The 27,425-nt window shown below is 37.7% G+C and overlaps 1 protein-coding gene across 2 annotated transcripts in view; it reads left to right on the top strand.

Moving 5' to 3' along the window:
- Positions 1-448: 448 nt before the first annotated feature.
- The window catches only part of GABRG1 (gamma-aminobutyric acid type A receptor subunit gamma1), a gene marked incomplete at both ends in the record, with an annotated part of 50,803 nt that continues 23,826 nt past the window's right edge, over positions 449-27,425 (top strand). Inside the window, 4 exons of one of the 2 annotated variants that reach the window (XM_084204497.1) lie at positions 449-540; positions 17,191-17,339; positions 24,986-25,053; positions 25,265-25,300. In XM_084204497.1, the coding sequence (XP_084060623.1) occupies positions 449-540; positions 17,191-17,339; positions 24,986-25,053; positions 25,265-25,300 (345 nt within the window). The remainder of the gene's footprint in view (positions 541-17,190; positions 17,340-24,985; positions 25,054-25,264; positions 25,301-27,425) is intronic. The other variant, XM_084204498.1, reaches the window with a different exon arrangement.

The following is a 27,425-nucleotide window of genomic DNA, read 5'->3' as shown; positions in this document are numbered from 1 at the left end:
AATGGAAATATTTAAATGTATATGTGTAGCTTTAAACATGTATTTAACATTTTACGCATTTCGCCTATCTATATTTACATGTATATGTATATAGGTAAGGTCTTATTTCATTTCCCTCCTTGGAGAAAAATACCAAATCAATGCCACCCATTCTCCCAGGCATGTTTCCCTTCTAGTAAAGGAGGCTCCACCTCTGCTAGGGATTGATTCGTCCAGCAGTTTTTAGGATAATTTATGAAGCAACCTGATGAGCCTATTGGGCGAGTTGCTCGGTCCTTGCAGAGTGGGTTTCTACCTGTTTGGGTGTTTTATTTTATTTTTTTTTCCCCCTTCCCCTCCCCTCCCCTCTCTCTCCCTGCCGTGTGCCGGGGGGTGGTGGGATCGGTAGGGTCGCAATTTCCCAGGCTCTCCGGAGAAAACTCGGGCAAGGGAGAGCGCCTTCACGCTCATGGATGCATGGGGGGGCCCCGCGCCCCGCTGGATCCGCCGCCGCGGGGCCCGGCTGCTGCTGCTGCTGCTGACCGTGCGCCTGGGGAGCGGGTGAGTGCGGCGGGGCCCCGCACCTGCCCCCGCCGGGGCTCGGTACCTGCGCATCGCGCCCCAGGCTCAGCTCGGGGGCTCCGGGAGGGTCAGGGCTAGGAGCAGGAGGGGCGGCGTGTTGCGCCGCCAAACTTCAACCAGAAAAGGTGTCGGTGCTGCCGCTGCGGCTCCCGCGGGCGGCTGCGGCGGGAGCCGGCTCCGGCAAAGTAAAACTTCAGCCGCATCCCACTTGTTCGCTGGGCGGGTTGGTGAGTGCAGGCTCGGCTCGGTGCTGGAAAAGTCTCCCCGTGCCGAGGGAGGCCCGGCGCCCCGAGGTCCCCGCGCGGTGCCGCCCGTCCCCGCCGGCGGCTGCGGGGAGAGGGGCCGGGAGCGCGGCTGGCGCTGCCGCTCCTGCGGCTGCTGCGGCGGGGCACCCACAGCGCAGCGGGACCTGTGCGGGGGCACCGGCTCCTGCCGCTGCAGCGCTCGGGAGGGGGATCCGCCTCACGCCTGGGATGGAGCAGGGCAGATGCTCAAGTCCCAGAAGTTGGAAACGTGCGTTTTAAGGGAAGAGTTAAGAAAATTGAGCTGGAGACCTCTGAAGAAACAGCAGTTTGGTACAGCTGTGTACATGTGTTATTAGTACCCATAACAACGAAAAGCAATGTGATAATTAACTCCATTGATGATGCAGAACTAATGTGAACCATTCCACAGGTTACACTCATAAAAATCACGGAGCAGCACTTTAGGTATATATAAAGGGTATTTGACTGTTGCTCAGTGTGTGTTTCTTTTAAAGAAAGACCAAGTTATCATTCTAGAGGATATTAAAATGTGTAGTGTAAAAGCTGCCAAAAAAAAGGTAAAAAGGGGTAAAAAAAATCTGTTAAACATTTTGTAAAGACCATCATACTCTAGACCCCTTCCCCACACTGAATGAGGTACATTGATCTCATCACATCTCTCATCTTCAGAAGGCTGCTGTGTTATCCTAGTAGAAAACCACTGATTATATTTTTCTTAACCTGTGTCATTTAAAACCTTGATAAATTATGGAAATGTTTTTCAAAGGCATTGATGAAAATGATACCAGTGCAGCTGTGCATCTTCAGAATGTTTCTTAATGATCATAGTGTACCTCAGGTGTGAAAGAAATTATCAAGTGTTTTGAGAGGAAAGACTATGCATGTAATTTATCAGTTCAAAGACTTTGTTACAAAGGAGAGCTAGCTAAAAAAAAAGTTATTTTGTTTTGCTTGTCAGACTGTGGTTGGGATTATAAAACTAGGTGTAGATTACTATGGATGCATCTCATTAACATTATCATTTATGAATAAGTTGATAAGAGGTGAGGAAAAAAAGGTAATTTACATGTATTGTTTTGTTCTATGTTCCAGGATATCTCAGATAAAAGGGAACCTTTGCTATGAATATCCATGTATCTGAATCAACTGTTTTCAGCCTTGACTTTTTTTTCAGAGGCTACATGGAAAAATGGTGTTTGAAAGATTGCCCCCCCCTCCTTTTTTTTCCGTTTAAGTGCTCTCCAATGGACATGTGTTGCAGATCATGATTCCCTGGTATGTAGTGCATTGCAATTCATGGGTGCTTGTGAGGATCTTAGGACCTTTGTCACTCTTTAAAGTCTGCTACAAAGTAGGATGGAAACACTATTTTTCTGCTTCTTTGGATGCCTCTCTATAGTTTCTGCCCAAGATTTTCCTTGAAGCTCAAACTAAAACACAGGAGTAATGCTTTTGCTCAAGAGTAGACCAGGCTGCACCAACTCTGCCAGTTTTTCTAAAACTATCTTGCAGCAGCCAGTCTGCCTTTTCAACACATATTTTTAAAAGGATGCAAATTGCATCATTTTTAGTACGCATGTATACACAAAGTACTTTGTGCTGAGTATGAATAAAGTTGCTTCAGTTGCAACAAATGGAGCTAAAGCCTAAGCCTGGGCACTGGAAGTTGAGCCCAACCAAGAGTTTATTCTTTTAAGATACTGCCCCAAAAGCTGTTCCATGATATTACACCAAACTTCACACACCAAAGTGTGGGAACTCTTTCCCATAACACAGTTGTTTACCTCCAGTTCTTCACCTCCATCACTAATAGATCAGAATGGACAGTACACTTGATTGAATTTCATGGGTCAGTATTTTGAAGGACTAGTTTTGTCAATCACAGATATCTCTTCTGTAGCAGAAATTGGGCTGTGAGCCTTTCTGCAAGATGTGTGCAGGGAAAGAGTACTTTCCCAGCAGTCACTGCAGTCCTAAATGCTTGACAAACCCATTATTCTTGCTGAATTCAAATAAACAGATAATTGATAGGCAGAGCATAAGAACTGACAGTGTAATTACTGTTATTTCCTTAGTTCCACCCATACAGGTACACCATAACTGTAACTTTTCTTCTAATTTATACTTCTTTAAATGGTATGTGCAGGTCAGCATGCCTAAAAGTATATTTTAAGCTTAACTTAATTTTGGCCATATCTTCCATTTCGTTTTGTGATCTGATGTTTTAAAAGCAATTATAAATGCTCTATTGAAATGAAACTGTCAGCAGGTACAAATGTCAACCAATATTTTCTTTTCAAAGTATCTGTTAGGAAAATATATAATACAGCCTACGTTTTCCTCTCACATAAATTCCTGGATCAGAGTTAAGCCTGTCATAACAATGTTGGTTTCTTAGTGCTTGATAATAGTGATTTACTGTTTCATTTGAACATCTGTGATGTTTATTCATGATTATCCTCACTCTTATGTGCTTTGTTCATGATGTGACAACAAAGAACTTGTTATTCAGCAGTCCCAGTGGTTTAAAATGCAGTTTTATTTTATTGAAAGTTTGTTAATATTTTCTTTTGTTGGTATAAAATTTAAAGAGACCTAAATATTGAGAAACACTTATATTCTTTGCCCATAATCTTCTTATAGCAGTTTCAAGGAAACCTTCAAACTATGTCAATCTGTTAAATAAAGAAAAGGCTCTCAGCAAATTGAAGCAAATTTTCATTTACTTTTAGCTTTCTGTTTGTTAAATATGCATGATGTTAAATAAAGGACCTTTGCTGCAAATTTAAGCCTTTTTGAGCTGGACAGAAAAGTTTACAGGTGAGCACTTGTTGAGCTTGTTCAACTTCTTTTCCTGAAGACAGAAGTCTGTCCACAGAATAGATTACAAGAGGATCAGGAGGATAGTGAGGTGTCTTTTCTTTGAAGCTCTAGACAAACTGTATTAATCTCAGTCAAAGAGAACACCTAGTAGGTAGGACCACTTAAATGGGCTAGGTATATGCACTGTGTGAAAGTAAGTTGCTTTGGTTTGGGCTATCATATATCCATAAACTAAAAGAGTCATATGTGTTGAATTCACAGAAAACCAAAGGTGATTGTCTCAAACCCCTTTTTTTTGTAGTACCATTTATGGTAGAAGAGAGTAGCACTTCTTGAATTACCTACATAACTCTTTCTTGCACTTCATCCTAAATTGATCATGTGCATGAGTAAAATAATGCTATCATAACTTATTTGCTGAAGAGCAGCAGAGACAAGTACTAATTACAAATGACTGTAACACACTGACAGGAGCATTTCAGCGCCTGGTGGATGACAATGACACTAAGTTTTATTTTTTAACAATTTCTCTGAATAGTAATAATTTGTACAGAGTAATTCAGATGCAACTGAATTAATCTGAATATGACACAGAAGTCCCTATTTGGCATTTTTACACATGCAAACACTATTTAAGACTGAAAATAGTGTGGTGAGTTCGGTGGCCTACAGGCCTATGTATAAAATTGATTTTTTTAATATATATGTATATATAAAAATCAATTTATATATATATAGGTTTAGATATAGTTAGGTTTATATATATATATAAACCTAAAATGGTAAATCATGGAGCAATACTGAACTAAAAGAGGTAATTAGGGAGACTAGGACGGTCATCAGGAGTTCAGCAGAACAGAACTTATTTCAAAGAAGAGGGCAATTTCCATGATATGGATATGATGGAAATAAATAGTTTCTAAAATATGCTTTAATTGGGGATTTTCCAGTCAGTAGGATTTGTTGAGATAATCTCGTTTTATATAAGAATGTATAAGAGGCTAAACAAAACTGGAGATTTTACCCTGGCGTCTCTATCAGGCTTGCTCCTTCAGTTTAACTAAGTCCCTGCCTACAGACTTGATGAGGAGGAATCTGATGAGATATTATACAGTATTTCTAGTCTGAGGTTTCTCTGGCTTCCAGCCAGTGGATCTCCTGTTCTCAGTGTAACCTGCTACACTTGGCTCAGCCACTGGATTCCCATGTCCATCTCTTTGTGGGGAAATCCACGTCTGTTATACTTCTGGTTCTGCAGGGTAGCCTCCAGATACAGATCAATGGCTGCAGCTGCTCTTCAGGAGCAGAGTGTGGTTTGCATCCATCTGCTCTTCAACAAGATAACCAGTCATCAAAGCTTCTCGTTCTGACTGCCTCTGCCAAGGACTCAGAGCATCTCAAGTGAATCCTGAAAATTCTTAAAGGAATCAGCATTTTGATAAAAAAAAACCACCCTGGTGCCTTTCTCTTTCCAGCCTAGTCTTTCATAATATGGTGTAGAAACCTCCTCACCTCAGGGCAACGGGAAGGTCCAGGGCAGTTAGATTCCAAGCAGTTGTTGCAGGATGAATGATTTAGTCCAAAATGAGAGTTGTGTACAGATGTGTCACTATTGGAGACACTCTGTGCCCAGTGGAAATGTCCACTGAGTTGGGTTTACCCATGCTGCAGTCAAATGAGCTGATCTTCGAAGCACAACCCTGGTACGTGTAGTTTAAGAAACAACTTGGTAGCTGCTTACATTCTCCTCTCACGTGAGTAAACTGAGATACCTGCATTTCTTCAGAAAATATTTAATTATTTGCTTGACCACTTCTAAGCACTTTCCATTTTTTTGTCTGAAGAAGGAACACACAGAATATTGTTTCGCTGCTGCTTCGTACTGCACAGATACTGTCTCACAGGATTGGCTCCAGTATTGTTCAGGTGTAACTCATGTTCTTTTTGCCTTGGTTGCCAAATCCTTTTCTGTGTCACTCATTCATGTCTGGTAAGGTGTGAATGGCTGATTCTGTGTTTCTGAATTTATAGGCAGCAATTTTTCTTTGTTTTAAGGATGACAGACAGACATAATGCATAGGAAAAATCTGAGGTAGACCAGAGGGGATACATCCCCTTTGGATTAAATTATTTGATGTCTCAGATTGTTAGTCCTTTCCTTTAATGTGGTTTTCTTCTTGTTTAAGGCCGTGTACCATGATGGACTAAATATCATTATTGGTAGTAGTAATGTAGTATTATTGTCCAGTTTTTCTTTGTAAAAAAAGTTTGACTGGATAGAATTTATATTAGTAAAAATTGTAGCATCAATTGTCCATTTAGGTGGTAAACTGTCAATGTAAGTCACAAAAAATTTTTTTATTTCGTTGTCCAATGTTATATTTGCATGACAGAATAAATTATGTAGATTTTTCTTAAAATAAAGTGTCCTAATTGTTTTTTCTGGAGGAGAACAGTTCTTAATATCATCACCATACATCCATTGGATGTGGATTTGGTGGTGTCAGACCTGCTGCAGGTGACTTATGGACCTGTACTTTAGGTTCTTGCTTTGCCAGTGAGGACCATCCAGCTGAAGGCCTGTGGGTTGTGTCCAACAGGGGACAACACTGACTACCATAAATTTTAGTCACCATCTCACAAGAGGTGGAATTCTTCTGTTTTAAAGATATGTGTAATGTAATTCACAACATCAGAGAAGACGATTTTGTGCTTAGAGAGAGACAGCAAGCGTTTGATTACATGGTTTAGGTATTTCCATTAGTTCTTACAGAGTACATTCACCTTTCTATACAATTATTCATTAACTTAACTGACCTTTAGATTAGCCCATAATTGCCTAATTTTACACTAAAATTTCAGTAGAACCTATTAATTATATTTCTAGTGGGTACATGTTGTCATTGCCTAGTTATTGTAGTTGCATGGCTTTTTCTGTAATTTCAAGCTGAATTTACTTATTATGCTGCAATTACAGTGTGCAATTCAATGGAAGTCTTTGGTTGTGTTGCTGCTTCAGTCCATGCATATTTCTTTGGCTCTTGTGGGAGGAGGATGGCACCTGCTCTCATGTGTAGCAGAATTTGGAACTATTTCAGATATGTTTGGTTTTGTGAAGGGTTGTAGTAGATTTCTTGTCACCTGAAGATTTTATAAGAAATGTGTGATGAATTGCGTTAGAACAAATGTTCAAATGGATATGCTGAAATACCATCAGCTTAAATGACTGGAAATGCCTTATAAAGGATTGCTCATTTGATATATTTTTTGAGATGCTGGTGATATTTTAAGGTAGAAAATTGACTTTGCAATTTGGTGAATTTTATAGTTAGTGTGGGATGGCATTTAATTAGGTTAACATCTTTTTTTTGAGGTTATGGTTCTCAGCATTCATTTATCAAAGGTTTGTTTTAAGTCTAGTTTCACTGTGGAAAGTGTATCTTCCATCAAAGCACTTCGCCCATCAACAGTGTATCTGCTCATTTTGAATTTGATGTCCATTAACCTTTCATCAGTCAAGTGTAGATAATGTGTGGATGGTGTCCTGATGTGTGACACATGGATTTATGTGTTCCTGTCTTTGTGTCTTTGTATGATGATCAGTCTGAAACTTCCAGGAGATCTGGTACTGCCATGGTTAGTATGTATTTCACATATCCAGAGAAGTTATCAACACTGTGTCCTTCCTTAGAAGTTTGGGGATATTTTGACCTTTATTTAATACCTCTAGTCCCTCTTCAGTTATATCTACTTAGGTTTTATAATTTGCTTTGTTATCCTCTTACCTCCTGTTCAAGTCTGCCTTTGTTTCCTGCTGCTTTGTCTAGATGATCAGTGCACTATGGCTGTTTACATTCTGGTTATTTGATTGAATGGTGTGGCCAAAACCCACAAAGAAGGTAAAACTCACCAGCTGAGAAAGCAAGATTGCACCTCAAGTCCCATGTCCAGTTCTGGGCCCCTCATTATGAGAAAAAAAAATGGGGAGTTGGTGTCCAAAGCAGGGCGGTGGGGCTGGTGAAAGATCTAGAGGTTAAGTCCTGTGAGGAGTAGCTGAGGCAGCTGGGGTTGTTTAGCCTGGAGAAAAGGAGGCTCAGGGGGCCCTAATCACTCTCTACATACAGCTGCCTGAAAGGAGGTTGTAAAGGTGGGGGTCAACCTCTTCTCTCAGGCAGCTAGAGACAGCACAAGAGGGAATGTCCTCAGACTGTGCAAGGGGAGGTTCAGGTTGGACACTGGGATGAATTTCTTCCCAGAAAGCATTGGAAGGGGCTGAGCTGGGTGGTGGTAGAGTCACTATCCCTGGAGGTGTTCAAGAAACAACTCTGTGGCACTTGATGCCATGGTCTAGTTGAGAAGGTGATGATCAGTCAAAGGTTGGACTCGATGATCTCAGAGGTCTTTTCCAAACTAAATGGTTCCCTGATTCTCTGAAAAGACAGAAAACTTTCTGTGAAACCTTGCTTGTTCTTCAAGTTTGTAAGCTGAAGATGAAATAATTGCTGCAAGGAAAGAGAAGTGAGAACTGTGTCCTATTTCTGTCTTTGTCTGGGTTGGAGCAAGAACTCAGGAACATCAGGAATGATGATTTTAGCATAATGTTTCTTGAAGACATTTTTTTTTTTTCCATCTTGAAATGTTATTTTTTTACCAAGTTCATATGTTTGCAGGCAGGGCTGCTGTTCTGAGGGAGCAGGAGAGCCTGGGGTAATGGGTTGACAGCAACATTATAAAATTCATCAAGGATGAGTGCTAAGGTCTTGCACCTGAATGGAAAGTCCCCCTCAGCAGGACTGGAGCTAGCTAGCTGGGGAGCAGCTCTTCCAAAAGGACCTGGAGTATCTGCTGGAGAGCAGAGAGGGCCAGCAGCCCCCTGGGCTGTGGGATCAGGTCCACATTCAGGAAGCTGAGGAAATTGACTGTCTCCCTCTGCTCAACCCTTGTGAAACTTCATATAGATACTGCATCCAGTTTGGGGTTTAAACTGGAGGGAGCTCAGGAGAGGGCTGCCACGCTGGTCCAGCAGGAGCACCTGTCCTAAGAGGCAAGGGCTGATCTGAGTGGAGAGAATATGGCTTGGTGAGGGTTGAGCATCAGTCCCCAGCTTATACTGGGAGACTATCCAGAAAACAAAGGTAGGCACTTCCTAGTGGTGCGTGGTAAGAAAATGAGAAACAATGGTGATGAATTGCAACAGGGAAATCTCAACTAGATATAAAGAAAAAAATCTCTAGGAAGATAATTAAGCAGCAGAACAAGATGTCCAGTGAAGGCTTTGGATGTCTTTCCATGGAATTTTATATACCAGCTAGATTAGGCAAGCACCCTGGTCTAAATTCAGAATCAGCCCTTCTTTGACTAGAAGTGAACTTCTCAAGATCCCTTCTAAATTTTATGTGAAAACTAATAATTTCTCTGGAAAATTGCAGAAATCAGCTTGTATTTTTTGTTTTGTTTTGCTACTTGTGCAAAGTGCTTGCTCTGTATTGTGTAGCACAAATAGGGGGTTGTAGAAACAGGTAGTTTTCTGCCTCAGGTCTACAAAACTGAATATTTTTGTCATCAGGTATGGAGATAAAGACATGGTCAAAGTAAGATTGCTATACTAATCGAGCTGAATACATTTGAGAATCCAGCAGCTCTGAAGTGGTGCAGAGAATTACCTGTACTTGGCTAGACAGATATGAGAAAAATTGTCAATTGATTTCTGGACTGCAGCTTGATAGGAGTAGAGGCAGCAGTTATACTGGTCTGACCATATCAGTGTTTGGATGAACTTTCAAGGAAAGAAGATAAACTTTGTATTTTGTGAGGAGACTGATGGATAAAGAATATCTGAGACACTTTGAGTCTTTATGACAATTTTGTGAGATCTGTAAAATCCATTTGAATTAATAGCATTTGACCAGTGTAATTTCAAACAGCATGCAGCATTATGTGAAAATTGACTTGGAGAAGACCAATTTGTAAGGATCTCAGAACAAAATTGTTCTCCCCGAAGATAGCTTTAATAGTATCTGTTGTTCCTCTTGTTAAAAATCCACATTTCTATAAATATTCTTTGCAGTCAGATTGTGCCTTTCAGTGCCTATTCAGTGCTCAGAGTTAAGTGTGGTTGTATTGTTCAGTAATTTTGACTTAGTTTTTAATATATAAGTGTCACAAAGGTGTTGAAGATTTTATGAGAAATGCAATAATGCTTTTAAGTGAAGGTATCATTGCAATTAAAATTAGTTGGACTGAAAATGTTTAATATCTTTCAGAGATAGTTGAAGAAAGTGTGTAATATCTTTCAGAGGTGTGCTTCAAAGATGTAATGACTCAAAAGATCTTAATCATCCAATACTTGTGATATGTATGAAAATATCACAAGGTTAATAGTCCAAACACTCAGATAAACAGGCAACACTTTTTGTTACAGGGAGTGAACACCAGAGGTGCATGTTTTTATCTGTTATTGCTATGATTGTTCATTTTTTTGCAACAAAGCTTATTTAATACCAAGTGAACTTCCCTATGTAGGTTATACTTCTAATCTAGTGTTCAAATGTTTCTGTGTAAGAATTCCTAATATTTTTCCCACACTTTTCCCTTATAATTAATTTCCAAATTAATTCCTTCACTAAACACCAGGGAAGAAGAAGGGAAAGAAGAAGCAGGTCAGGAAATTATAAACAGCCAGATAAATATGAAATAAAACAAAGAGCACAAGGCTCCATGTGTATTCAGAAGAAGAATCAACTTAACAGTATGTGGTCGGTGTACTGGAAAAAAGATATAGGGAATAAGTAAAACACCCTTCAGTGTGAGAGAAAAATGCATTTTGACAGACAAACAATTATGCCCAAGTGTGGCAAGGCAGAAAGGGGGGGAAATTGATGAAAACATGAGATAGAATAGATGGGGGGAAAAGAGATTTTTGTCAAGAGAATGTCTAAAGCAGTTTAGGAAGGATAAAGAGGAAGGACTATAATATCAGTGGCTCTGTATCCCACAGGATTACCAGGAGTAGGTAATGCTTTTTGGACACATATTTTCAGTAGCTGTATTTTTTTGCTTGCAGTTACTTTTATTTTCCCAGAAAATTCCTGTGACACAGAAAGCATGTCATTGAAGATGCTGATGGTGAAATGCAAGAATTCACTTCCACAGAATTGTAACGGAACTGATGACTGTGAAGTCAGCCATAAAGTCTGAAAGATAATTCTTGAGAGATACATAAACCAATCACTACTGACAGCTAGCAGTGATAGTGAGCTTTCAAGTCTTTTCTAGAAAAATGGAATTGAGTTCTATTTTATGAGTCATGACTATGTGGTCCTAATTATATTTGCTATTTGAGAGTAGTATTTGCATACCTGAAGGAGTGCTGGTAAATTCTCAGCTTCTGAGGGTACTACAAGTCTATCTGACGTGTTTTATCTTAAGAAGATTCAAGACCATATGCAAATATATAATTTAAATTTCTGACATGAGAGTAATTACTCATTTCTTCCATATTGAAGTTGCATTTTTCTCTGTATTTAAGGAACTTTGCTCTGCTTCAGGCATTTTTTAAACTTATCATCCTGCCAGAGTTCAGATTTTCATCTACCCCTGTTCCTATGCCTTGGTCATTCACATGACATGACTAAGTACTTGCATTTTTGTCTTCTGAACTAGAATCATCACCAAACTCTGTACAAATGTCTGACTCTGGACACAGGTGTGTCAGTGACCATGTTTAGCTTTTCAGCAGAGCTTTAGGTCTTTTTTCGGGTGTGGAATTGGACTAGGTCAGGTGAGCTCTGACCTCACATTGATGGGGCCATGAAATACACTTTACCACATGCAAGCATATAATGCTTGGTGTTCTGGAGCAAGCTAGTGTCTGGTAAGATGATCTTTTGGAAAACTTCCCTGGGATCCTTACCTGTCTTGGCTGACTTGTGATGAAGGCCAGTCTGGTTAAATGCACTATTTTGTCAAACCTGTGAAGCATTATTATTGCTAACAAAGTAATCTGTCATGTTAACACTTCAAGAAACATTTTTTGGGTTTTTTTTGGGGTTTTATAAAAAATTTTTTTATTGTGGTGGGTTTTTTTGTGGGTTTTTTTTTGGGGGGGGGGGAGTTTTAGGTAATACAAAATAAAGGTTAAATTGCCGTATATGTAGACAAAGGATGTGTCCTGGGGAGCACAGCCAGTGAAGAACAGCTGTCTTATGGCATGTTTCATCATTTAGGTAAGTGTCACTGTGCCCTACCCATGTGTTGGTAAAACTCCTGAAGCAACTGAAAATCCTCAGGTAAATGAAGTAACACAACTAACCTTACTGTTTTTGTTCACATACGTAAGGCAACAAGGAAAGAAGTGTATTTGTTTTAGCTCTGTCAGCATAGAAATGATCTGAAACACTCACTTTCCTCCTTATTTATTTTTTAAATAACCATGAGAGTATTTCTTGTACAGAAGGATCACTATCTCCAAATAGACAAGGCCCTGTGAAGGTTGTCTAAACCTCACAGACACCAAGAACTTGATTGAGTTGCTTGTGCACAGACTTAAAGCTTCAGCAGAGATAAGTCAGGTTCCTTGACAAGACTCTACTTTTCCAGAGGTCTACAGGTTCCCTATAAATGAGCCCATCTTGGAAGACTGGATATCCTTCTGTGTGTTGGATAGGAATAGTAGCCTGGGAATGGACAACTGAATTGATGCTTAGCTATATTTAAATACTCTCATTATGCCATACATGTACTTCTGTGTGTAATACTTTGACATGCATGATGCAGATAGCAGTCAGAACACTTTCACTATATTAATTTTTCTTCAGTTCATTGCATAACTTGACAGATGTTAGTTGCAGCACAAAGGTCACCTGATTTTTCTCATATTTAAAGGAGAACAAAAAGCTGTGATATTAATGTCTGAAGAGAAGCACGTTGCCTGATGTTGAAAAGACTTATTTAGTCTTTACTCACTTGTGCCCAGAGATTTATTAGTCATGGTAATGTCTCCAATTAGTTGAAGGACAGAGAGCATAATGGGGGCACTTTTTGCCTAATTGCTGGTAGCTGTGTACATGCAGTTTACTGTTGAGTTTATGAGGGTAACTGAAGTTTTACAACAACAAGCATCTTAAGAAGTGAGGTCTCTTTCTTATTTATGAAATCATTAAAATCAGAATTAGCACCTGCATTAATAGACGTAAAGTAGCACTGTGCCATGGAACAGAAATATTTTAATGCTTGATGATGTATTTTTGTTCTAAATCATAATCTCTCCAGACATTCTGAAAAAGACAGTGAGTTAACTTAGCTGGAACAAATGTATTTTACAGTAAATGGAGAGATGATCAAGTATTGTGTTCTGTGTATAGTGAAATAACCTTTAGATGAACTTGGAAAGGAAAAGAATTCATCTTTAATTAAGTTTGCCTTTCTCTGTGGGGTTGTGAAAGAGACAGGATCGTGTTACCATTAAAGTGGGAGTGGAGTTAATTGACATTAATCTTCATAGCTTTTTTAGATTTATTTTAATGGCAAAGAAGTAAAAAAGGTCCTCAGCCCAAGTTAGCTGTCACTAAATCATTGAATGGCATACCTGAATTTAACATTTTATTTTCTGGTTTAGAATGAAGTTTGCTGCCTTCTGTTTTTCCTTCTGTCCCATTCCAGACCCTGGAGAAAATGCTGGAGAGACACAAAAGCTTGGTAAAAGATTAACATTTTTGACCCATCTTGTTTTCTAAAGTGAATGTTTCTTTATAGAACATGGTCTAGCAAGGTCAGTTAACTGATAATACCGTCTTAACTGATCCTGCAGACTTTTTACGCCTGAAGGGATTTCTATCTTTAAAACAAACTAGTTCAAGTCTGTTTAGCATGACAAATATTGGTAATTCAGATTCCTGGAAGTGAATATGTACACAGTGCCTGTCCTGTTGCCTTCACATGAGTAGATGCTCTTTTGAGGGAGCTTTGTGCCACTCCCCCCAAACCAACTGGATTGACAATTCAAGTTGGCAGGTGGTGTGCTCTGCTCCCCTGAAGGGTGTAGAAAAGACTTTCTGTATATTCTGGTCACTTCCTTCTTCCATCCAGTATCATTCATTCTCACCACAGTCTTGTTGCTGCTCGTCAGTGGCTGTGGTTTAGGAATCAGAACTGCAGAACTGGGTGCCATCAGCATTTCAGAGATACTGTAGTCTTTACTGCACACTTGATGATCTTGGGCACATTTTAAAGACAAGTTTAGAAGATGGTATTCAGGTAGTGAGATGGGTTAATCTCAGTCAATCACCTCTGAAAAGGCTGGTAAGATAGGAATAGAGTGAGAATAGCTGTTTTCACCATGTAGAACAGCAATAATTCAGGTCTTTCACATTTGGTTACGTTATTATCTGATTCATGTTGGTTTCTTTGCCAGTTTAGCAAATGGGTTAGTGAGTCACAAGCTCTTGTTGGCCTTGTGTACTGGTCTGGAAGTCAATTGTATTTCTTTTCATGTGGTCGGCACTTTTTTCAGGGTACAATATTTCCTGGATAAAAGCAAATAGTTCCATGTAAATAGTCAGAAATGTGCATTTTAAACCAAGACTTATCAAACACCAAGTAAAGAAATTTTGCCTCTAATAAAACTATATTCTTAAATGGATTTATTTACTGGTGCCTGGAAAATTGCTCAGCTTTTGGGATGGAGTTTTTCCCTCTCCCCCTGGAATTACATTAATAGCTTTCTGCAAGCCATAATTGTATACCTATTTGTAGTTCAGAGTTTTAAAATTGGAGGACGACCAGAGATACTCCAGTTAGGTAAGACAGAAAATGGAAAAGTGAAAAGTGAAAATCTGAAATCGTTTTGATTTGCATTTTTTCTTCTCGTTAATTTCCCGTTTAAGTATATTAAATCATAGAAAAGAGCCAAGTGGAGATCAGGTTGCTCAGAGATTTTGTGCAGCTTCCATTTTTGGATGTCTGCAATAACCAAACTGATCAAGCCATGAGCAATCTGCTCTGACCTCAGAGCAAGCCCTGCTTTGAGCGGGAGGCTGGACTAGAGACACCTCTCATGATCTCTTTCCAACGTGATTTGTCCTGTGAATCCTTAAATAAAATTAAGGGCTCTATGAAATGTCAAGATATTCAAGTAACTGTGAGTTGAGGTGTTCTGGTTGTAACATCTATTCGGTTTAGGTGGTCATGGCATGACCTCTTGTACTTTCCATTTTGGCTAAATCTTTGCTGTTTTAATAGCATGGTGGAAAAAACTTTTAAGCAGAACAGAGTAGTGTCATAATCACTTCAAATTCTCTGCACATAATTGGGCTGATCCAGAGAATCAGGTACCCTGTCTATGTAAGGACTTCTGTTAATTTCACTGTAGTTTCTACTGTTTATGGGATGGAAGACAAAAAGAAGAAGGTCAGTTTTGTGGTGATTATGTGTCTTTCCTTAGAGAGCTAGTTATAAATTAACTTTTAACTCCTCATCATCTTAATGCCTCTGGGAAGAGGCTGGGATTACTTCTGCACTCTAAGCAACTGTAAGCTAATTTATAAAGTAATTAGATGCCAAAAAGTGAAGGCAGACCATAAATAGATATAATAATAATAAAAAAAAAACCAAACAAACTGTGTGGCAACAACACATGAAAGAAATAGGTAGCTCTGAGGGAAAAAGAGTGTACATTTACAAAACTTAGCTTCCTAGTTTTAGTGCTTCCATTAGTGGGATCCTGCTAATGGGAAATGTTAAATATTTAATATCTGACATTTCTCTATGTAGTGTAGTAAAGATAAAGTATTTTATGGTGCATTTCAATTTAAAAGAATGAAAGCACTTTTCAGGCTGTTACAGGGAGGCTGTCAGTGAGCCTTGTATTTAGACTGTGTATTACTTTCTGCTATAATAGACTCTTTCAACTTGTTTGCAGCAAGCTAACCAGAAAGCTCTGGTATCTGAACAGTGTCTTTTGTTCATCCTCTGGAAACCTATTGAGCTGTGGCAAGATTTCACTTCCCAAATGAAGCAGGCATGCCAAAACCACTGAGAGTTTCCACATCCATGACAGTTTTGATTTTCAGTGAGACTTGCTTGTGTTATCCATGAGGTGATGCTAGGCCTTTCTATTACAGACTGTTTTGAGACATTCCCACAAAGGGCTGCAATAAAAGGCAGGCATGCCTTCTCTCACTCTGTCCTTTCCTGATCTTTTCTGTCCTTTCTTCACATGGAACATACTGGTGGTCTTATTTCCTGTAGTAAATTTGCTGAAAATTTCCACTTTAATTTCGAGGGCAGCATATGTCTGTGTAATTTAGAAGCCCCTAATAAAGAAGTAGCATTTTTAATTTTGGTGTACAATGTGAATTGGCACAAAGATAGTGATTTAATTGCTTTCTTTTACTGGAATATTGTACTTGTGTTAACATTGGATCTGATTTATAGGGGCTGCATATTTTCTGTAGTTGCTAGCCAGTGCCCATTTGTGAAGGTAGGTTGTGTGACTGTTAGTTACTGCTGTCAGTCTCAAGCAGTTTGCTTGACCTCAAGCCCATAGCATTTCCTTGCAATAAACTGGATGAGTAATATAGATTGCAGTTTTTAGCACTGGAGGAATACTGAAGTCCATACTCATTTAATTGAAATGGAAAGAAAACTACTTTCAGGCTTTCTTTGACCTTTTAGTGATAGCTGAGTGAATTTGCAGATGCAACCAAGGTATTGCAATTTTTAAAAATTATCTAGGCGTTAACTATCTATTGCTGCTTATCTAATTAAAAGGTAGCTAATAAATGAATATGTAATTATTTTCCTTGTACAATTGTTTCATCTTGATAAAATAGGTAGCTGACAAATGGGCTGAAAATGGTGTACCTTTCCTTTCAGTTAACTGTACCATGTATACATACAGATACATAACTGCATATGTCTGCAGCTTCTGCTTCTGCTAATGCTTAGTTGAAGCACAAGGATGTAATGTTTGCTTGCTTAAAATGTGAATGGAGTTTAATCAGTATGCAAGTCTTATTTTTTACATCATATAACAGAGGCTACTAGGAAGGAGATTCTGTTGATACTCTTTTTAAGTAGCATACAACAGGTATGCTATTATGAAGATTAAGCATCTCTTAGAACTCTCAGCAGCACCACTTGAAAAAGAAATGCATGTAGGGAAAAGCTTTGGAATTTCACTTTTGTTTCAAAACAGGAAAAGGCTGCTGGTAAGATGATTCCTGCTGCTGCTTTTGTGGGTTTGACTCATGGCTTGAGTTCTTCTATATGGGTAATGTGTAAATGCCTCTATTAACAGTTAAACTCTCCACCATCATAAAGCAAAATGTTGGTAAATAAGTAAATTTTAAATAAGGATGCGCTTCTTTCTTTTGGCACCAGAATGCATTTGTGTTTGCACAAACTATTCTAAATAGTGTTCAATATCTTTATCTCTTTCTTCTCCAATTCTTGTGCATTCAGTTCCACTGTGTCTTGTGTTTTTCCCCAATCTTGTTTTTTTTTTTGTTTGTTTGTTTGTTTTTTTAATCACACAACATAGAGCTGATAAAGCAGATGATGAGGACGATGAAGATCTAATGGTGAATAAAACATGGGTCCTTGCACCAAAGATTCATGGTGGTGATGTAACTCACATACTGGACTCCTTACTTCAAGGATATGACAATAAGCTTCGGCCAGATATTGGGGGTAAGCTTAAAAAATTATTCAATGTAATAGAAAATGTGAACTAGAGATGGTGTGCATTTTGTCAAAGATGGAAAAAGTATGCTTATTGCAATATTAAAAACTCAATATAGCAAGCTAAATATAAGAGTAATAAAATGCAGTCATTTTCTGGAACTAGTAAAAAATGTTTTATGCAAGATAAGACCTCATGTTCTATTTATAATTTTTGTTTTCTTATGGAAGGTACTGGTTTTGGGGGACAGTGAGCAATCTGTAATGAATCACTAAAAGGCAATTATAATTTGCTTAGTTTAACAAAGATCTTCTGTCAGAAAGAATTGTAGATATAAACCAGCCATGGTCATTTTAAAAACTGATCTTAAGTCTTTAGGACTTCATTAAAGAATTATCCCTAGACATTTTATTCTTACTGTAGGAAATTCATTGTATCTATTTTGAGCAAATATAACTCAACTCAATTGTCTTTTTCCCTGAGCTAAGATTTTGAAAAAAAATTTCAAGAGTCTAAAAATATAATTTAGGACCCATTTTTGAAGTGGAATATAAGAAGAAATACTTCATTGTTACAGATCCAGCTTTGCAGCTATATCAAGGCAATTTTGTCTTTTCAATAGTCAAAGCATCAATTTGCATATAACTATTAAGCATAAATATTTGGAAGAATCTTGTTTTGAAAACATGTAGTACATGAAACCTTGCCAGCTTCCTGCATGCAGGATCAAATAAGAAAAACAATATATTTTCTCTGAGTTTGTTTCCTGAAATGTGAAGGAAGAGGTGGAGGACATAAGTATTTTTGATGTACCTGGCATTCCTTATCAAAGGAATGCCATGTAAGTCTGTAAGCTGTTTATACATTAAACAGCACAACAATCTAGACCTGTTTCATTTATGTAGGGGGAGAAAAAGACACAATCTCAAATTATGCATCTTCCTTTGAAAGCTTCTGACAAATTGTTTTCTTCCTAGTTCTGTTTTATTGGTGACTGTTATCTTAGAGATGTTGAAAGGCAATAATTCTCTCCCTGTCATAATATAATCACATATGAATCTCATAAAGTTTGGTTTAAGTCTTTTCCTTCATGTTCATTTAATTGAATTAGTAAAAACATTTAGACAACACGAAAAGTTCTCCAGCATGTTTTTCCTTAAATTCTCAATGTGTGACAAATGTATAGCTTACTGTTGGTTTTTCCCCATTTGATGCAACAGACAGAAAAGCAATTGTGAGGAACTGAAACTGTCTCTTCTAGGATTCCTTCTAATGGTTAGCTTGTAGGTGGGGATGAAAGAAAAGATAATTCTTTTTCTCTTCTCTCCCCATAAAACTAACAAGTAAATGGAACAAATACACAGGAGGAATTTATTCTGACATGTCAAATGCATTTATATGGGCATGGAAGAATTTTGATGTAATTCTTACCTTTATTTTTCTGGTTATATTCTGAGGATTTTATATATTCTATAGGATAAAAATTTTTATCCTATATTCTATAGGATAAAACTCTTTTTGTGAGTAACTCAGTGTACAGCTTTTTGGATTCAAAATATCAGTTACCAAAAGAAGACACTTAGTTCTAGCTTCTCTCTCATAAATGTACCTCTTCTCAAAAGTCCTGTACCAATATACCAATATAACCTTTGCTATCTGTGGCCTGCATCCATCCCCTATGCTAGAACATAAAGTTCATGAATAGTCAGCCAGAGTAATGAAAAAAGGAAACATTTGGGAGTGTTCACTTAGTTTTGAAGAAATGTTAAGTATGATTCTGCCACAAGGAAGAAATTTTAGACAGCATGAGATGAAATTTCTAACTTCAGGTGGAAGCGCTGCATTTTGTCCAGTTGTTTGGGAACTGCAGCAAATATTTGACAGACAGAAAAACAAAATCAGGCTATAGTTCATTCATCTCAATCTGCTTCAAATATGTGGATTAAATCTGGTGTCAGATTCCTTTCTTCAGAGTGTATGTTAGTTCTTGTACAACAAGGTTATTGAACTGGAATTTTCGTTGTCTTTCAAAACATTAGACTCCCACAGAACATTCTTATGATTGAATTACAAAGCTCATTTACAATAGCAACATTTTTTTGTTTTGAACTTGGACTTTCTGGGTTTGAATCCCAGAGCAGAATTTAGTTTTCTTCCTGGTGTTGACGCAGAATTTCAGCATCTCACAGTGAGATAAGAGTTTCATTGTTAAACATGCAGTTAGTTGAGAGACATGCTAAAGGAGAGCCAAATGAAAATTGGAAATTTGGAGGCAATACTGAAATTTAATAGGGGAAGACCACTCTGTCATTTTCTGTTTGTCTCACTCAAATATCCATGAGTTGTAGTAATTGCTTAACTTCTACCCTTTGCTATGTTTAGTAATCTTACTAGCCTTTAACTCAATTTATGTGCTAGGCTTGAGGTGTTTGGAGCATAAATGTTCCAGCATTCTTCTACTCAGTATGAAGTAATAGTAGTTATCAGATGAAGTCTCCTATCTGTGGTATAAATATGGCTAATTACAGATACAACCTTGGACTGTTGATTTACTAATAGAGCAGTATTATTCTCGCTGTAACATTACCTTCTGGCTGCATGATTTTATAACCATACTATTTCAGCTCTAGTCCTGCACCAAAGTAGCTGTTATTTTTGAACTTTGCTTTTTAAAGGAAAGAATTCTGGCTTCTCATTTTTCACCTCTCTCGTCCTAGGGGCATTGATATATTAATATTATCCTGTCAATGTACAGATAATTTTTCCCAGCAGTGATGTGTGTATGTGCGAAACACACCTGCACTATCTGAAAATTTAATTAAAAATAGGAAACAGTCATCACATATCTACAACTTTAGTGAGTATTTTCATAAACAGTTTCAGATAGCTCATCATGGATGGAAATTTTAAGAATGGTGGGAATTTAATGATAGTTGCTCATGGACATATAAAAACTGGATACCTAGAGAAATGTGGATAGTTGTTATTGCCCTATTAGCAGAACGTGGGTAAATAATTACATCTCTCAAGTGCACTAATGTGAATAGTCATCTTCTAAGAGATAAAAAAATGCATGGAAAAGACAGGACTTTCAAACAGAAGTGCTAATTCTCAAAAACTAAATGTATTAGAAAGTATTGTATTGAACAGGTGCTCCTAGTGTAGCAACGATGAGAGTATGATATAGGCAGAAAAGAAATAAGCTCAAAATGATGCCTAAAGATTTTTATATTTTTTTATATTTTTCATATATTTATAACTTTGCAGTCTGTTAATTCATAGTTATAACTTCTAGTACTTTTCCTGACTTCTCCCATCTTTTAACAAACTCTTACTAATACAGTCTTGAAATTCTGTTTATTAGTCTAGCAAGGACACTTTGTTTTGCACCATACATTGTAGACACAGAAATGTGGAGGGTTAAAAGATCGGGGAGCTCCAACGGGGCAGGACCTGGGGGAAATTACCTAGCCAGCTGTTCTTCTAACTGGACAATATTTGTTAGATATACTAGTTAAATAACCTTATAAAAATTGTAGAAATACTGTATCACATGTGCATATCGCCATATTGTGCCACTGTGAATGCTTTTACATTCTCATTTTAACTCTCTTTGGAAAGGTTTTGAGTTTTATTCCAGGCAGCAAAACAAGTAGGAAAATAAAAGGGAAAGTTAGAGAGAGAGGTATTTTGAGTTTAAGAATATTTTCCAAGAACTGAAGAAAATCAAAATACAAGAGCAAAATGTAGAAGCACATATTCAGGGAATTTTGAAGGTATTGGACCGTATGCACTGCACAGAAAATCATGGAAATAATAAAAGTGGTGGGGTGGGATTATCTGCAAAAGATGGATTTCTTTTAAAAAGAAGGGTAAAAAGTTTAGAGAACAGGGCTCTGCCTTCATCAAAATCACTTTGAAAAAATTCTTCAGAGGTTGACCTGGAAGCCGGCTGTAGACTCTTGAGGTCAAATTTTCAATATAAGTAGCCATGTAAGTAATAATCTTAGATAGCTGATTGTGAGAATTGTATTATTCCATTAAAAGCTATTAAAAATTGAAGGACTCTGTTATTTCTGAATATGGTGGTCACCCAATTTATTTGCTGAGTAACTACTTTACCACTAGAGGGGATGCTTCTTTAGGCAAGTAATGAGAAGTTATAGAAAACGTGCTCAAAGAAGATAAGCCTGGATGAAGTGACAAAAGTGGTCTTAGTTAAAGAGTATAAGAAGTATTAATTAAAAACAAAGGTGATGTGACTTAGATCTTGATTTGAAAATGAGGGAATTGTGGTAACCTATGGGGTTAGTGAATTTAGATGGACTACCATGCTCTAGGTAAATGTATTGAAGTAATGGATTGGAGGAATGAAAATAGCAGAATTAAGCAATAAAAAGTGCAATTTTCTGGACTTTTACAATAATGATAATTATTTGTGTCAGGAGATAAGTTTTTATAGACTGAGAATAGCTGATAAGAAGAGCTCTTAAGTGTAGCAAGAAGAGATATATCAAATATTAAAAGCTGAAAATTGAGTTCTCAAAAATATAGGCTAAAAACCAGGCACTTTAAATATCAGGGGCAATTACTAAAATAAAATAAAATACTAAATGATTGAGATAGGTTTTTACCGCTATGATTTTTCTTATCAGGAATAAACATTTTTCAAAATTTTTAAAACCAGAAGAAGTTTAGTCTAGTGAAAAAAAAGACAGCAGGAAATCAGAAAGTGAGTGTATCTCTCTAGATTGGGCTTACCAAACAGGTTCCCTGTGTGCTTCAGCTACATTAGAAGCTGACCTTGCAGTCAGCTGCTCTTTTGTGCTCTTCTTTCTCTGTCTCCCCCTTCCTCTTGAATATGCACTCTGTTGTCCTCTCACCTTCTTGCTCTACTCAAGCCTGCATCATACTGTCTTTCAGTTTAAATATTTAAAGTGTTCAAGCCCTTTCTCCCCTTGTTTAGAACACTGCTACTCTGCACTTCATGCAGGACATGTTAAATACCCTTCTTCCTACTTGTGTTTTCAGGGCTGATGCCAAGTTTTAAAGTAAAATAGGAAGCAATCAGGGTCTGAAAATCTTCTCAGTTTGTTCTTCTCAAAGTATGAAGAAGGTATTTTCCTCCAGCATTTGTCATTTTTATGAACTGTTATCACTTCTAGTTCAAGAACACAAAAAGTATTAATTAATCCTTCTAATTCAGAAGTACATTTCTCTGTACCATACAGAAGAACTAAGGTAACAAAATAAGCTTCTTCCAGTCCTCTTGAATTAAGTTTCTCTCTCTGGATCATTTATGTCAATTAAAATAATTTCAACAGAGGCAGATTTTTAAACTGTTCCCTAGCTCTTAATACTTCTTATAATCTTACTCAGAGCAGTATGGATAAGGCAAAATTAACTGAGTGGCTCATTACAGGAAAGCCCTTGTGGTAGATGAAGTACTGCATGTTGTAAGTTGGAATTTCTTAAAATTGACACAGCCCCCATTAAAAACTGTGTCACTCACAGAGCTCAAAATTTAGTTGTTAATAAGGGATGCCAGTGGCTGGGATATCTATAGTGTGGTCTCATAGGAAATTTTTGATCAAGAATAATGATAGTTTGAATTATTTTAGGAATTCATTTTTGTAGTAAAGCTGGCAGATGACACAAAGACTGTTGGAAAGGGAGCATCTGCAGAGTATTTAGCTCCTTCAGTATAACTGGAATTGAGAGGGGAAAAAAGGAGGTGGAGGGGAAAGAATCCTGAGAATTGTATTTCAATGAAGTATCCAACATTTCTTGAGGAATAAGGCAAGATATAATTTGATCCACCTCCTTGTGTTCTGGTATAGCAGTGGTGCTGCTGCAATAAAAATGAATAGGATTGCAAAGTAAAGGAAGAGGATATCTGTTTGCAGAATGTGATATATGTCAAAAGGATTATGTTATGTGTATGACTATATACAAACATGATAAACTTTTTTCTTACTCTGATATTTCAGTCTCTATGTATGAGTTCTCGTGTTGTCTCCCTTCCTTTATGAGCTCTGCAGAAATTGGAAACATTTGCAGCCCAGAATCAAAGAAAAACAAAATTACAGAATATTTTGAGTTGGAAAGGACCCATAAGTATCATTGCAGGAAGTACTTATTTTTTCCCCCAGGAAATAAATTGGTTTCCAGAATCTGGTTAAATTTTCTCTGAAGCATGCTGGGGACAGTATGGTGATAAGTGAATCTGTGCTCTGTGGTCATACAGAAAATCCTTTGTGCAGTCTCACTAGCGTGTCTTTCTGTCAAGCTTATGTTCACACCATTAACCAGATTTGGAATCAGGGCAAATTTCCTCCCAAGTGAGCTTGGCAGGGAAAAAATATCTTGGGATATTTAGGAAATGCATTTTGGCTGTCGTAGTTGGCAAGGGTGTCAATGTTATGGTCTTGCTTTCTGTATGTCTGTAAAAGTTTTCAGAATTAGGTTTGTTGTTAAACCCTTGGCTTTTGCTGCATAAAAAAATTAAATCTGATGACCTCAGAGCCTCTCCTAGGAAATCAAAATGCCTTTTTGTTTGTACCTTCCCACTTTTTTTATCTGCAGCTTGAAAAAGATGCTTATTTTATTGTGTCATACCATAAAATGGTATTACTTATTTTATTGTGTCATACCATAAAATGACTATTCTATTACTGTTATCCCACTTCATTCCATTGGGTACAAGGACGTATATTCTCTTGTGTCCACATTCTCGTTCTCCAGCACAAACCAGAAAAAGATGCTTGGTAGAATGATGAAATTAAAATGCATCCTTTCCTCTTTCATTTGTGCCCTTTTTTTTCCTGTAAAAATCAGTTAGGAAGAAAAAAATGAACAATGAGAGCTTCCTGTACTTCAGGAGTGTCTTTAATGGACACTCTTAGACTTTGTGTCCTTCTAAAATGCACAGAGTAGAGAGTATATTCTGTAATGGAATACATTTTTGAAAGTTTTTGGTCTTTTGTCTGTGCAGTGAGAGTGTATCCCCTGTTTTTAAAGAAAAATAAGTTTGGTAATGTTTACCTTTTAAATAACTTTAAATAACGAGCTTTCGGTTTGGTGTTTAAACCAGTGTATTAATCAAGCTGATGAAATAGCATTAGTAATCCTTAGGTGTGCTGTAGCTTTATGACTTGAAGAAATATGTGGTGAAAATTTTTTTTTCTGTTACATATTCTCAGTAGAAATTGATAGAAGGCACTTCATATTGATTCCTTGCAGCTGATAAACACATTTGTCCCAGACCTCATGGTTTGTTGTATGAAAAAAATGTTGCAAACTTGTTTTCTTTATAGGACTGTATTTTAATGTTGGAAGAGAGTTTTGGGGGTTTTTTGTTTTATTTATTTTTTCCTTTCTTTACCTTTTTTATCAATCTTATATTGATCAAAATGCACAGGTGGAGAGCGCATTATGAGCTAAAAAGTTCAAGTTGGTAATTCTAAAAAGTCATATGAAATAAGAGAGCCAAGTCGTATATGATCCTTCACAAAATGAACAAAACAGAAATTTAATTATTCTGAATCTAATAAAAGAATACCAGATACACTGTTTTTAGTTAATAAATTAAATTGCACTAACAATGCACAGAGTTAATTAAATATGTAATTATCATGGTTACTGTTTTGTTTAGTGAGAACTACAGTCATTGAAACAGATGTCTATGTTAACAGCATCGGTCCAGTTGACCCAATCAATATGGTAAGTTCTGATTATTGACACAAAATATCATCTGCATGTTGCTATGGGTTAATATTATGAAATAATTCTGGTCGCATTAAAAATTTTCTTTATTTCTTACTGTGTATTCCTATGCTGTTGGATATGATTGTAGTTATTGCAGAGATACATTTAGTCCCTCTGTTTGAAATGGTTGTAATTTTAAAAATAGTTTTGCTTTTAAAAAAGTGAGGTCACACAGAATACATTGTATCAGGTCTTTGTTTTAGTTTGTATTGAACATTTCTGCAATATTTGTGTATATCTGGTTTATCTCTGGCCTGGTTTGAATTCCTGGAGCTATTCTTCAGAGCCTGAGAAAAATAACAATTGCTTCAGTATTTGAACAAAACTATTTTCTGTAAAGTGATCTATTGTTTGTTTGGTTTTTCTTCAAATACATAGAAATCAAAATTTGAATTAACTCTTTTGTCCTTCTTCTTCCATTTAGTATTCTGTGTCCTTTTCAGTGTGTGTGTGTATACATTGCTGGTTTCCTAGAAGTTAAGAAATACATCTCACCTAGTTTGTGGTACACCTGTTGAGATCTGACCTGTGTTTGGTACCAACACTGAAGTAGCAGCACTTATGAAAAAGTTGGAGATGTGGTATCGTCTTAGCTCTCTTAGATTGTGTGTTGTGTGAAATGGTGGAGCCTTTGGAAAGGCCTTTTGGAATGACTTCTGCCCAGCACTAAGAAGGGGCTTTGCCCTCAGGTGATTTTGAGTTTGCCTCCTTTACTTCCTCCCTACAGAATTGCCAACAGTTTTGAATTTGCATGGCAGAGAAGAGTTTTGTTCAGAGGCTAGAGCCTGCCAGTGCAGAGGGCTTCTGAGAATTTCCTGAGAGTGCAGTAATTCTCATTTATTATTAAGGATCTTGTGGTTTAGACATATGCCATCATGTGGGGCTGGAGAACAGCGGCTTTCAGTGATAGGAAGCCAAGGAAGAAAATCCAGTGGTGCTTAGGTACTGTGGGAAAAGATGCAGGTCTGTGGCAAAGGATACTCATTCTAGCATAATGGTCTGACCAGCTCAGGGTTGTCATTACCTGGAGCTGTGGCAGGGAAGTCCATGTCTCAGGCCAGGACTGTATGTAATGAAATCTGTGATAGAGCATAAGAGAGACTGAGTGGGGCACATTTTCCAGCTTCCATGTCCGGTGTAAGTGGTGCCTTTGTTTTGTCTGTCTCCCTTCTGCAGTCTTTCTCTTTTGCTCTCTGTCTGATCCTCTTCTGAATGACCTCACTGTGGAAGCAAACTGGGAAGATGTGTAAGGAGGATCTAGCAAGTGGTAGAGACTTCTTTTTCCAGTAGCCTGTGTAAACTCTTCAGCCTGTGGCCAGCAGGAATTGCACACACTGGAACTGAACATGAGCTATGCTTGGAGCTTCAGTTTTCTAGTTACAGAGAGCCAGCACATGGCTGGCTTAGCAGAATAACCCTGCCCCTTCTCCCCTGCCATCCTCCTGTCTCTGCAGCCCCTGGGCAGCCTTCCAGCTGTGGTTCAGCTGTGAACCATGACCTCTGGTGTGCCCACAGCTTCCCTCTGCTTACTCAGCCCGGGGCCTGGGAGTATCAGCCCTGGAACTATTGCAGGTCAGCTGTGTAGGGGTCTCTTCACGTCTGCTAGAGCTGTGCTAGACCTGGTGGTGATGTCCTTGCCATGCTGCTGGTAAAATGCAGCCATGCTAGCTTGCAGTGCAAGGGAAGGATTGGCATCCTCCTGAGAAGGTGTATTACTTCATTAGAGAATAGGGTCCTGGTTCTGATTTCTCTTTAAAAAATAAAAATACAGCACGCCACCAGAGGGTAATAAGGTAAATGTTACTAAGACATAGAACTTTAAAAACTATTCTATGCTTTTTAAAAATGGACAGAAAGCTACTCAGCAATTTAAATTACTGTCTAAAACTACTGTGGCCCTCACAAAAGGGCAATTGCATTCACTGGGTTTGCACTTCAAGAACATGGCTTGTATGAGCTACTAACCTCAGTACAGAGATCAAATCTTTGTAAAAATAAGTAAAAACCTTGAAAAGAATTTGATTAAGTTTTCAAAAAAAAAAAAGTTTTTATTCTGGGAAACAACAATCTCAGCAAAATAAATAATAACAAATTTTACCCTATAAGCTCCTTTTATGTGAGCTGTTGATTTCATTAGGAAAGCACTTTCCCTGGAGTCAATATTGTTTGAGACTTTTAACCAAAAATCCAAAATTTGCTTCCCTTTCGAGGGCTGTCCTTAGCCCCTAATTTGATCACTTACTAAGAGAATACATTTTCTGGGATTTGCAATCCCCATTGGACTACTCATTTGCCAGATATGTTAATTTACTCTGGCAAATTATGTC

The sequence above is a fragment of the Fringilla coelebs genome, assembly GCF_963513975.1.
Source record: "Fringilla coelebs genome assembly, chromosome: 4".
Taxonomy (NCBI): domain Eukaryota; kingdom Metazoa; phylum Chordata; class Aves; order Passeriformes; family Fringillidae; genus Fringilla; species Fringilla coelebs.
Note: the sequence above shows the minus strand (reverse complement) of the source record. Positions and strands in the feature narration are given on the sequence as shown.